Source organism: Papio anubis, chromosome 9 (assembly GCF_008728515.1).
Source record: "Papio anubis isolate 15944 chromosome 9, Panubis1.0, whole genome shotgun sequence".
NCBI classification, from domain to species: domain Eukaryota; kingdom Metazoa; phylum Chordata; class Mammalia; order Primates; family Cercopithecidae; genus Papio; species Papio anubis.
In genome coordinates, this window is record NC_044984.1 from 116,408,610 (window position 1) to 116,421,479 (window position 12,870).

The window sequence follows — 12,870 nt, forward strand, 5'->3', positions numbered from 1 at the left end:
CTTCTTTCACTTAGCATGTTTCTAAGGTTCACCCATGTTGTAGCATGTATTCATTCCCTTTCATGGCTGAATAATATCCCGTTGTGTGGATAGACACATTTATCCGTTCCTCAGTCACTATCTGAATTCTGACATAATATTTTCCTATTTTAAATTTTAAGATACATCTTTTTAAAGTTTCGTGTGGCCCAAAGCACCTATCTATTGATCTCACATATCTCTGTGAGATCTGTTTTATGACCTGCTCTTGCATATTTTCCCAGAAAATTCTCGGAATGATTCTCTGAAGTATTTGTTCTTTTATTTTATTTTCTCTTTTCTTTTCTTTCTTTCTTTCTCTCGCTCGTCTCTTTCTTTCTTCCTTTCTTCCTTCCTTTCTCTTTCTTTCTTTTTATTTATTTATTTCAGTCTTCCTCTGTCGCCCAGGCTGGAGTGCAATGGCATGATCTTGGCTCACTGCAACCTCTGCCTCCCAGGTTCAAGCGATTTTCCTTCCTCAGCCTCCCGAGTAGCTGAGATTACAGGCCCGTACCAGCGCACCCAGCTAATTTTTGCATTTTTAGTAGAGACGGGGTTTATCTATGTTGGCCGGGCTGGTCTCAAACTCCTGACCTCGTGATCTGCCCACTTCGGCCTCCAAAGTACTGGGATTACAGGCATGAACCACTGCATCGGCTTTTTTTTTTTTTTTTTTTTTTTTTTGATACGGGGTCTCACTCTCTCCCAGGCTGGAGTGCAGTGGCTCGATCTCCGCTCACTGCAACCTCCGTCTCCCAGGTTCAAGCGAGTCTCCTGCCTCAGCCTCCCGAGTAGCTGGGATTACAGGTGTCCACCACTGCGCCCGGCTAATTTTTGTATTTTTAGTAGAGACGGGGTTTCACCCACCATGTTGGCCAGGCTGGTATCGAACTCCTAACCTCAAGTGATCCGCCCGCCTCGGCCTCCCAAAGCGCTGGGATTACAGGCATGAGCCACCGCGCCCGGCTGGTATTTGTTTTTTTCTTCATTTTTCACGTCAGGAGTTTGAGTTTCAGAATAGTAAAAAGAAATGCCTAGGAAAAGGCCTGCGGTCCCGCCATTTCCTCAGTAGCGTTTTCCCCAAAGACCAAACCCTCCGGGGGAAACGTCTAGAATGAGTGACAGTTTAAGGCTGCAACCTTGAACTTTCCCGGGACTCAGTTTCCCCAGCTGTGAAATGGCTGCTGTCGGGCTCTCATCTCCAGGCCCGGGGCGCTGACATTTGGGCCACTCTCGGTCTCCCAGTTCATTCTGGGAGCGCATTAGCTCTGGTCCAGCCGGTTCCGCAGCTGAACACCAAGACGCGGCACCCAGGTTACCCTGATCATCGCAGATTCCTCCCCAGGGCTCTGTTGGGAGGCCTCAAAAGCCCTCCTTGTAGATGGGACCAGCCCCTAGTACCCGCTAGGGCCATTTGGGCAATAACAGCGCCTGGTCTCAGTCTGGTACTGAAGTCAGGAGTGGCTTAAGGTGAAATCGTGGTCCTCCGGTGAAGCTCAGCGAAGACCCTCTCGCCTTGTTTATGACAAGGCAACTTCTAAGGGGACAGGGGCGGGAGGAAGAGTCCCTGTTACGATGCTGATCATCATTCAGCTTTTGCTGAGCAGAAAACTCTTTAGTACGCAAGGTCGAGAGTCTCTGGTAGTCCGCCTGGCCCCAGGCACCTTCCTACAACCCCAGTTTTCCAAAAGGACAAAGCCTGGGGCAGGCGACGTTCTAGCTCGCATTTGAACAGGGCCGCGGGCCAGCAGAGATGCGCGATGCCCAACTCTTTCCAAGAGCACCTCGCGTCCCGAACCGGCGCCTTCAACTCGGAGAAGTCAAGAGACCTGCAAGAAACTTGCACTACTGCACCCGCCGCCGCGCTCCGGGGGCAGGGCTGGGGCAGCTGGGCTGGGTCCCGGGGAACGCATCCCCCCCGCCCCGCAGACCGGCTGTCTCCGGTGGACCCCTCGGCACCTGCGGCCTCCGAGGAAGGGTCTGCGCGCACGTCCGCACGCCCGCCCCCGCCGCGCGCCCGGAGCCGGGGGTCGCCGTGCACCCTTCGGCACCTCCCCGGGAGGGCGTGCGGGGCGTCCCCTCTGGGGGCGCAGGAGGCCCGGTGGCGCTGCCCGGTGGCCGCGGCGCCCGGAGGCCGCACTGCCGGCGGCGGCGGCGGCGCGGCTCCCCCTGCTCGGTGCAGCTGCCGCCCGGCGCTTGCGCACTGGGCCGGGCGCGCGGCGGCCCCGGGCTTTGTGTGTGTGTGTGTGTGTGCGTGTGTGTGTGTATGTGTGTATGTGTGTGTGAGTGTGTGCGTGTGAGAGTGCGAGTGTCTGTGCGCGAGTGAGTGAGCGGCGGGCGGGCGCGAGTGTGGCCGCCGCGGAGCGCGAGCAGGACCCGGCGGGCGCGCTCCCCAGCCTCCGTCTCCCCGCCGGAACCATGTCGGGCAGGTCGGTTCGAGCCGAGACCAGGAGCCGGGCCAAAGATGATATCAAGAGGGTCATGGCGGCGATCGAGAAAGTGCGCAAATGGTAAGCGGAGGCACCCGCCGCCCGCCGCCTCCCCGGCCACCCCGAGCCCGAGCGCGGCTCCGGAAAGCCGCGGGGCGCAGCGCCCCGGTCGCCTGCCCTGGCCCGGCCCCGCCGCGGGCCCCGGGACTTGGCGAGGGCGGGCGGGCGGCGCGCGAGCCGGGTCACCTGCGCCAGGCGGGGGCCGCGGCCGCTGCCCAGGTGCGCTCGCGCCTGTCGCCCACCTGGCGCGGCGGTGGCGGCGGCCCGGAGCGGCGGGCGCCGGGGTCAGCGGAAGGCAGCTGGAGCGGCAGGGGCGGCCCCGCGGCGGCGCTCGGCTCTCCCGGGAGGGGCTCGGGGCCGGCCCCAGAGAAGCCATTTCGTTTTGTGCAAGTCACATGAAAGCGGCTTCCCGCGCGCCGGGGCCGCGATGCCGGCGGCGGCGGGGAGAGCGCGAGCTCCATTGTGCAGGCTCCGAGCGGGCCGCCGCCGCCGTCTCCTCCCCGCGCGCCCCGGCCCGCGCCCCGCCGCCCTCCGCCGGCCCCTGCCAGCCCGGCCGCCGGCTCCCGCCTCCCGGGCCCGGCGCCCTCGAGTCTGCGGAGTTTGCAAAGCGCGAGCCGTTTAAATTTAGCGCTTTGGGCTGCCTGGAGCGAGGGCTCTCGGCGACCAGGAAAGATGGGGGCGAGCGCCGGGCGCCAGCGGCCAGGGGCGCGGGGCGCCCACGTTCCACCCCACTCTGCGCGGCGCCCCGGGAGGGGGGCTCGGGCCAGCCGATGTTTTTGGCCAGAAGCCGTTGGTCCTGGGCCGCGGCTGCCTCTCCACACCGGGAGCTCGTGTTTGTTTTGCGGAGGGAGCCGTTGTTTTTGTTCTCTGCACTAGGGAGAGGGGGACGCGGCGGCGGCCGCGCGTGGTTTTCGGGTTCACTTTAGCGTCTCCCCGGCGTGGCCCGGTCGATATTAAGGGGATCGAACCTTTCCGCGGCCTCGTCGGGGTCTGCTCGGAATCGGCCCCTGGGCCAGGCCCGAGGCGCGAGCAGATCGCCAGGTTGGGTCAGACTTGTTGAAAACTCCCCGATCCCTGATTTCAACTTTATTGTTTTTTTCCCACGCCTTCACCGGGTCCCGGAGGGAGAGGAGCCGCGGCGACTCTGGCCCCGAGTGTCAGCGCCCGCGGGCTCGTCCCGACGCTTTATTTCGAGCTTGGAAGCCGGGCAGGCCCGGTGGCAGGGGATGTTTACGTTTGGGGGTGTCGTTTCTCGAGTAGCGCCTTGGTCTCTAAAAGCCACTGGGGGCGAGCCTCCGGTGTGGCGGTGTCACAAGTTAGCTGTCCTTTCTGAGTCAAACCCAACAAAAAAGGCAAGAGGAAAATCAATAAAGTCCACGTGCTCCCCGGCCTCCTATGGAAAGGGCTGGCTGCGATGGCCGGATGCCCGGCCGTGGGCTGGGTTTGGCTCCAGTGGGACAAAGAATTTTCAGAACCGTGAGAAGGGGAGGCTTTCCAAAGTTGAGATCCAAGTCGTCGGTGTCTCGGGAGCTCCCCTGGTACGCAGGGTGCCCGGTGCCCAACTGGAGCCATTTAAAAATGGCAGAAACAGCTGCAGGCCAACACACACACGCTGGGAAACAACCCGCAGCCCCCTCTACTGTGGGATTCCCCGCGGGAAGCCCGGAGTTGCTCCCCTCCTTGCCTCAGCCCCTGTGCAAAGAAAGAACTGGTGTCTGTGCCTGGGTCCCTTCTGTCGCCGACCTGGAGGTTGGGAAGCAGCCGGCAAGCCGCCTTTCTCTGCTCAAGGAGGCGTGGTGGGGCCTCCTACCCCAGGTTCCCGGCGGGACAGAGGCTCCTGCACCCTGACAGCTGCTCCCGCAGAGCGGCCAGCTGCTCTGCCAGGAGGGCAGATGGAGAGATGGGGCTTCCCACCCCGCGGGCCCCAGGGCGGCCGGCCTGGAGACCTTCCAGCCCGCTGACCCCGCGGGGACCAGGCCTGTAGTTGGGGCTTGTGGGGCTGTGCCTCTGCGCCTCCCTGGGTTTGGGGAAACAACACCTCGTGTCCTCTGAAGACCTCAGGCTTTGGGATCTCATGGTCCAGCTTCCAGTTCACTTCCTTGCCGCGACCTTCGGCATACCATTGTCACTTCTCTAACCATGGTGACCCGGGGCTCTCTGCTTGGCTTCCAGGTCCCCTCGGGTTGTTGAGGACGAGTGAGGTCATGCCTCCAAGAGCACCCCGCCCTGGGCGCAGGAGGAGCTGTTGCTCAGTGTTGTCCGTGTTATAAGGTGGACTTTGTAGAAACTTGGCTTTGAGATTTTTTTTTTTTTTTTTTGGCCCCTTCTAAGCGAAAGCCTTGGACTTACTGCCCAGGTTTCTCCGGCCCCTGAGAGCATATCCCACCTTCCCCGTGCCTTCGGATTGCCCAGGTTTCTCCGGCCCCTGAGAAGCATATCCCACCTTCCCCGTGCCTTCGGATTGGGTCTTTGACTCAGCCCACGAGACTTTGGGTTGTTTATTAATTGTGTGGCCACCAACCATGCATTTCACCACTGGTGGGGAGGTGGGGTTGCCAGGTTTAACCAGATAAAAATACAGCACACCCAGTTAAATTCGAATTTCAGATAAACAGTGAAAGAATTAAAAATAAATGTTTTTGAGTATGTCTCATGCAATATTTGGGACACACTTATACTAAAAAATTATCTATTTATCTGAAATGCAAATTTAACAGGGCATCCTGTATTTTACCCAGAGGGAAGATGAAGTGTCTGGCAGATCATTTGGCCCCATGAGCCTTGGGTGGGTTTCTCCTCAGCCCTAGTGACCCCTAAAATTACCCACCCACCGACCCACCCACTGTCCCCTGACGCTTCCCCCACCCCCGGAAAAGCTGTGGCCTCCCTCTCATTTGGGGCAGGCTGTGTCCTCTTCTGTTTGTGGGCTGTTTCAGCAAGGCAGGCCAGTGAAGTGTGAGGTGACCAGAAGATGGCTGAAGGGAAAACAAAATGGCGGGCCTTTTTTTGGGAAACTGGGCCAGGGTTTGGAGGCCCTGTGCTGGTGGAGGAGAGAAGGGGTCCAGGGCGATGGTGGGAGATGAAAGCTTGGGCTGCAGCAGAGGCTTGGAGGCCTGCCACGGTGGCTCATGCCTGTAATCCCAGCACTTTGGAGGCTGAGACAGGAGGATTTCTTGAGCCCAGGAGTTCAAGACCAGCCTGGGTAACATAGTGAGATTCCATATCTTTAAAAAAAAAAAAAAAAAAAAGGCCAGGGGCGGTGGCTCACGCCTGTAATCCCAGCACTTTGGGAGGCTGAGGCGGGCAGATCACGAGGTCAGGAGATCGAGACCATCCTGCAAACACAGTGAAACCCCGTCTGTACTAAAAAAAATACAAAAAAATTAGCCAGATGGGGTGGTGGGTGCCTGTAGTCCCAGCTACTCGGGAGGCTGAGGCAGGAGAATGGTGTGAACCCGGAGGCAGAGCTTGCAGTGAGCTGAGATCGCACCACTGCACTCCAGCCTGGGCAACAGAGCGAGACTCCGTTTCAAAAAAAAAAAAAGAAGAAGAAAAAGCAAAAGAAAAATTAGGATGGACATGCTGGCTCATGCCTGTAATCCCAGCACTTTGGGAGGCCGAGGCAGGCAGATCACCTGAAGTCAGGAGTTCGAAATCAGCCTGGCCAACATGGTGAAACCCTCTCTCTACTAAAAATACAAAAAATTAGCTGGCTGTGGTGATGCATGCCTGTAATCCCACTTACTCTGGAGGCTGAGGCAGGAAAATTGTTTGAACCTGGGAGGCAGAGATTGCAGTGAGCCGAGATCGCGCCACTGCACTCCAGCCTGGTCGACAGAGCAAGACTTCATCTCAAAAAAATGAAAAGGTCGGGCACGGTGGCTCATGCCTGTAATCCCAGCACTTTGGGAGTCCGAGGTGGGAGGATTATGAGGTCAGGAGATCGAGACCATCCTGGCTAACACGGTGAAACCCCGTCTCTACTAAAAATGCAAAAAATTAGCCGGGCGTGGTGGCAGGCACCTGTAGTCCCAGCTACTCGGGAGGCTGAGGCAGGAGGATGGCGTGAGCCCACAAGGCAGAGCCTGCAGTGAGCTGAGATCGCACCACTGCACTCCAGCCTGGGCAACAAAGCGAGACTCCGTCTCAAAAAAAAAAAAAAAAAAGAAAAAAAAAATTAGGCATGGTGACCCTCGTCTGTAATCCCAGCTACTCAGGAGGCTAAGCCCGGAGGATCACTTGAGCCCAAGAGGTTGAGGCTGCATTGAGCTGCGATCATGCCACTGCACTCCAGCCTGGGTGACAGCCTTGTCTCAAAAAACAAAACAAACAAACAAACAAAGTAGGCTTAGGCCCAGGACCCCTCAGCCTGGTCTGAGGGTTCCCTCAAGGACTTGCTGTGAGGACTGAGAAAGGTCTGTGCCCGAAGACCTCCTGTCTGTCCCAGGAGAGGTGGAGGTTTGGGCCTGAGGCCTCCCTTGTCTCAGCTCCTCCGGAAGTTTCATCATGGAGACCTTCCTTCTAGGCACATGGCAAGTCAGGCAGACCTGGGCCTCGCTAGGGTGAGGCCAGCCATGGGCCAGGCCTCCTGAGGTGGCAGGGACTAGCCCTGAGAAGTGAGTACAAGGACAGGGATTAGAGCTCTCCTGGAGGGAGTCAGCAGCGTCCTCTTGGGCAGTGGGTAACCCTAAGATGGTCTTGTTGGCTAGCCCTTGGACCTGGATGCAGGAGAACATTCAAAATTGACCTTAGCCTGGAGAATCTGGGATGGATTCTTGTAGTTTATATAGGAGTCTGTGCTGGAGAGGAGCATTTGGGGCTATATTCCTACTGCTGGGAACTCATTTTTGTCCTTTCCTCCCAGGAGCCCAAGTGTAATGGGAAGAGAGAGGTGCTGAAGTCAGGGTAAGGTGACGGGGCCGCCAAGACAGGAGGCGTGGGGCACAGCCAGGGCCAGCTTTGCAGCAAGCTGGGCTGCAGTCTAGGGGTCGTGGTGATTTCTAGACCCAGTGCCTACAGGTGTCAAGAGTGAGGGTATCCGAGGGGGCCAGAGAGCCCATCTGGGGCAAGCTGTTGCTTCCCAGGGCATGTGGGCCCGGGTCATGTTTTCAAGAGTAGCCAGAAGTCTGGAATCTTATGCGAAGCCTGTTATTGTTTTGTTTTGTTTTGAAGTTTGGCAGCAGATTTAACATTTTTAAAGTACTGTGTAGGCCAAACAAAACACGTCTGCTGACCGGTTGTTTGCCACCCTAAAGTGGGGCTCAGGCGTGGTGGCTCAAACCTGTAATCCCAGCATTTTGGGAGGCCAAGGCAGGAAGATCACTTGAGCCCAGGAGGTCGAGGCTGCAGTGAGCAGTGATCGCACCACCGCACTCCAGCCTGGGCAACAGAGGGAGACCCTATCTCAAAAAAATAAAACATAGGCTGGGCAGGCCGGGCACGGTGGCTCAAGCCTGTAATCCCGGGACTTTGGGAGGCCGAGACGGGTGGATCACGAGGTCAGGAGATCGAGACCATCGTGGCTAACACGGTGAAACCCCGTCTCTACTAAAAAATACAAAAAAAAAAACTAGCCGGGCGAGGTGGCGGGCGCCTGTAGTCCCAGCTACTCGGGAGGCTGAGGCAGGAGAATGGCGTGAACCGGGGAGGCGGAGCTTGCAGTGAGCTGAGATCCAGCCACTGCACTCCAGCCTGGGCGACAGAGCGAGACTCTGTCTCAAAAAAAAAAAAAAAAAAAAAAAAAGGCTGGGCGCAGTGGCTTATACCTGTAATTCCAGCACTTTGGGAGGCCGAGGTGGGTGGGTCACCTGAGGTCAGTCAGCCTGGCTAACATGGTGAAACCCGTCTCTACTAAAAATACAAAACTTAGCCGGGCATGGTAGTATGTGCTGTAGTCCTAGCTACTCAGGAGGCTGAGGCAGGAGAATCGCTTGAACCCGGAAGGCAGAGGTTGCAGTGAGCCGAGATTGTGCCACTGCGCTCCAGCCTGGGCCACAGAGTAAGAGTCCATCTCAAAAAATTTTTAAAAATGAAAAAATAAGAAAGTGATGAGCATAGCTTCATACCCTCATTGGTGGAGGGGAGCAATGCCCCTTTTTGGGAAGGGCTATGTGTTCTGTGGTGATGGTTTTGGGGGGCAATTGTGGGAAACCTCAGCTACTCTGCTGAACCCGTGTGCCCTCCCAATGTGTCTGTGGAATCCTATGTCCTCCCGGGTGCTCACTTGGTGCCTTAAACTTGAGCTCCGCGGCCTCTCTGGGTGGCTGCTTGGCTGAGCATAGGTCCAGCCCAGAGGTAGAGTTCTTAATGTTCTTGCCTCTGTCCCGAAGCCCCCTCAATGTCCACACCTAGAAATACAGTTTCTCATCGCTGAGGTAACTTGAGAACTCGGTGAAGAGGTTGCCAGTCGGGACAAAGAGAGGCACGGAAGCCTGGCTGCATTCAGCTTGTAGCCTGTGGTGGTCTTGAGCCTCACTGGGAAGCAGCTGCAAACTTGCATCTTGGCTGATTTGCGGCCACAAAGCCCAGATCTCTGGCACACTTTCTGCCCTGAAAGGTGTCCTGTGTGTTACAAGTCAATTACTTTTTTTTTTTTTTCCCCCAAACACAATCAAACCTTGAATGGGTTGATTTACTGGGAAGCTGGTCCAGGGCTCATGAGTAATGAATGGCTTTGGCCAATCGGCATGGGGTCCTGGCAATTTGTCATTCTTCCTCCAGCTTCTGTTACCTTGGCGCTCCTTTAGAATGATTCTTGGTTTTCATGGGAAACAGAATAGCAGGAGGTGGTGTCTGGGGTCCAAGCCCAAATCTAATTCTCTTCTGCCACTTCCTATCTGTGAGACCCCAAGCTAGTGGTATAACCTCTCTGTGCATCCTGTTTCTGCATCTGTAAAAAGGGTGACAATCGTCCCCCTCTTGTAGCCTGTTGGGAATCCCAGGGAGAGAGAGTGTGTAAGTAAAGTGCTTGGCGTGGAGCCTGGCATGTAACAGCCTGGGCACACAATGGCTATTGTGATGGTTGCGCTAACAACTGAGGTTCTTCCCAGGAGTACCCTGTCTCTTCTGGACACCTTCTGATGGCTCAGAATGGAGGAGGGGAAAGGTGGGCATTGTGGTTTGTCTGCTCTGCCCACAGGAGGCAGGAGACTGGCCAGTAGACTTAAGACACCCGTCTTTCCTGCATCGTTTCTGGGTGAAAATGTGCAAGGAGGGGGAGCGGAGAGGCTGGTCTCAACAGCTGTGCTGGGTGAAGGGTTTGAGTGCTGGCTCTGGGAGAATGAGTTCACCTTCACTGCCCCGTGCCTCAGTTTCTTAATCTGTCAAATGGGGAAGTTGCCATTTCCTGCCAGACGAGCCGGCACAGTACTTGATACATAGAAGGCACTAGGAATGGCCATTGGTATAATAAGAAAAGCCGGGCCGTGGTGTCCTCTGAGGGAACACATGGGACCCGAGCAGGCAGGGTTTTTGGGGGTGAGGTGTCTGTGGTTTCGGCTGGCTGGCTTTGAGTATGCTCTGTCATCCTGCAACCCTCGTGGTGACAGGGTGGGAGTCCTGTAACCTGTCACACCAGCATGTGAGGGCCGTGTGCTCCACAAGGGGGTGACCTGAGGCTGAGTTTGGGCAGAGAGTCCAGGAAGGGTGACAGCAGCTCACGGACAGAGGTGCCTGTGCCACAGAGCATTCTTGGTTCTGGGAACTTTTGTCACTAAAATTGCTGAGGACTTGGGCAGCTATGTCGCCTGTACCAGGGGTGTGCCTGCCCCAACAGCCCCTGCTGGGGCCCTTAAATCTGCCAGCCTCCTAGCTGAGCCATCAGTGGCTCCTTGGTGGCCTCACACATCTCCTATCTGGCAGAGCCTTGATTTAGAAGCCTCGGTTCCAACCCAGCCCTGCTTCTGGGGGGCTCTCCTGAGCCTCAGTCCCCTCGGGGGTGTGGCTGCTGGGCCTTTCGGGCTGTAAGGGACAAGTGGAGTGCAGGGAGTCAAGGACAGGAGGTGGCTGGCTGTAGCAATAATCGGAACAATGACAGTGGCTCGGAGCAGAGTGGTGGGGTGGAGGAGAGGGTGGTCATTGTTATCTCCAGTGAAAACTGGTCCTGTTTGCTTCTGTGGCTTGTAAGTTTCTCCTCATCCACAAACCTGCCTCTCATAGTGGGGGGTCTGGACTTGGTCCTTCAGGCGTTTGTAATGCAGCTGGGGCGACCTTGCAGACAGGGTCACTAGGAGCCCTGAATCAGGGGTGCAGGTCCCCTCCCACCCGGCTGCCACCCACAGATTCAGGCCGTGTAACCTCCTTTCGGGCTGAGGTCACCACTCCCTGGCTCTCCTTGGCCGCCTCGAAGGGCGTGCTTCCGGCAGTGTGGGCGGCACCCCGGCTTGCCTGCTTCTGCCTCCCCAACCTCAGACACACTGCCCAGAGGGCAGGAGGAGCCCTGGGGTGTCCTTGGTGACGACTCCACCCCCGACAGGAGGAATCGGCCTGCTGGCCTGAAGGCCTCTCGGCTGCCCAGAAGGGCGCGGTTGGCCCAGTTCACTGGCTGAGTGGCATTGGCAGTGACACAGGGGGACCTGGGCCTGACTCCCGCCACCCATAGGAGTCCTTGTAATGGCAGCCCCGCCCTCAGCCTTTTTGGTGACAGCCTGGAGAGGGCAGCCACCCTGTGTGGTGTAACGGGGTGGAGAAACCAGGCTTAGATGGGTGATGTGGCCTGCCCAGGGGCTCCTGCTAGTGAGGGTGGAGCTGGGATTCAAACCCTCATCTGTGTGATCTGGAGCTTGCTCTCAGCCCCAAGGGAGTGTGGCCTGTGTCCCCCAGGGATGAAGAGTCCACAGTAACAGGCTCTTCCTCGTCCTCCTCAGGGAGAAGAAATGGGTGACCGTTGGTGACACATCCCTACGAATCTACAAATGGGTCCCTGTGACGGAGCCCAAGGTTGACGACGTGAGTATGGAGGGCTGGTCCCCTGGGGTGGGCCACCCATTCGTGCTCCTCCCACCATGCGGACGGAGGTTGTTCGCTGCTACCCACTGTGCTGGGGCTCTGGGACCAAGTGCCCCTGGGATTAGAAGGACCCAGCTTAGACTTGGGGAGGCTGCTGGACCAGTCCCCACCCCTCCTACTCCAGCCCAGAGTCTGGCCCTCAGAGCAGTGGGGGTGGGGAACATCCTGCAAGGTGTCTCTTCTTCTTCCTTTCCCTTCCCTCTCTCTTCTTTCTCTCTTTCTTTCTTCTTTCTTTTTTTTTTTTTTTTTTTTGATACAGAGTCTCACTCTGTTGCCCAGGCTGGAGTGCAGTGGCGTGATCTTGACTCACTGCATCCTCTGCCTCGTGGGTTCAAGAGATTCTTCAGCCTTAGGCTCCCAAGTAGCTGTGATTACAGGTGCGCACCACCGCATGGGCCAATTTTTTGTATTTTTAGTAGACTGGGGTTTTACCGTGTTGGCCAGGCTGGTCTCGAACTCTTGACCTCAGATGATCCACCTGCCTGGGCCTCCCAAAGTGCTGGAGTTAAAGTGTGAACCACCGTGCCTGACCTGCAAGTTGTGTCTTCTGGGCTGAGTGCCCTCCCCAGGGCTTGGCACTGTGTTTTGGGGCAGGTGTGGTGGCGCCCACAGATAGGCATGTTCTCCCCACCTTTGTGGTTCTGTTCCTGAGCCTCTGACCATCTGCCAGGCCCTGGGCTGATGCCTCACATGCGGCATCTCTGTTATTTTTCCTACTCAGCCTGTGGAGTTGATGTTTTGAACTCTTCTCTGTACAAGGGAGGACACAGGCTCAGAGAGGTGAAGCCACTTGCCTAGAGTCACACAGCTCACCTCAGAGCTGTGAATGGAGCCCAGGTCTGTCTGACTCCAAAGCGCATGTTCTCTCTGTGCTTGGAGAAGCTTCTGGTGAGTGGAGCTGGTGGTGACAGGGCCCCCCCCCCTCCCCGGCCCCCCAGGGTTAGGAAAGCCTGGTGCAGGGATGCGGGGTCTTAGAGGGCTCCAGGAGGGGTGGCGCCATCCCGACTTCCACCACTAGAGGGAGCGCGAGGCACTGTCCTGTGATGGCTGGCAACTGCCCCGAGCAGACAGGGCTCTCCAACTTAGTGGCTCCCAGGCCAGTTACCTCCAGAGACCCCTCTCATTTCCATCCCAAATCAAGAACAGTCTCCCCCATAGGCCTTTGCCCGGGCTGTTCCCCGCTGCCTGGACTGCCTTCCCTATTTACTCAAACTCAGTCCTTCTACCCGGGAAGATGGCACAGACTAACCCACATGGCTGTAGCCACTCCTGGGAGCGACATGAGGTCATGATTGGTAGATTTGGGGTGGGGGAAGTATATGGGGGTCCAGCTTCCTCCAAAAAGACAGGGGCTAAG

The 12,870-nt window shown here is 57.2% G+C and overlaps 1 protein-coding gene across 3 annotated transcripts in view; it reads left to right on the top strand.

Annotated features, from left to right (window-relative positions):
* Positions 1-1,451: 1,451 nt before the first annotated feature.
* BCL7A (BAF chromatin remodeling complex subunit BCL7A) overlaps positions 1,452-12,870 on the top strand; it is a 41,616-nt gene continuing 30,197 nt past the window's right edge. The window contains exons 1-2 of one of the 3 annotated variants that reach the window (XM_031650846.1): positions 1,452-2,528; positions 11,372-11,453. In XM_031650846.1, the coding sequence (XP_031506706.1) occupies positions 2,437-2,528; positions 11,372-11,453 (174 nt within the window). In that variant the 5' untranslated portion in view covers positions 1,452-2,436. Of the gene's footprint in view, positions 2,529-8,516; positions 9,613-11,371; positions 11,454-12,870 lie in introns of those variants that run through there. The other 2 variants (XM_031650847.1, XM_009181876.4) reach the window with 2 other exon arrangements.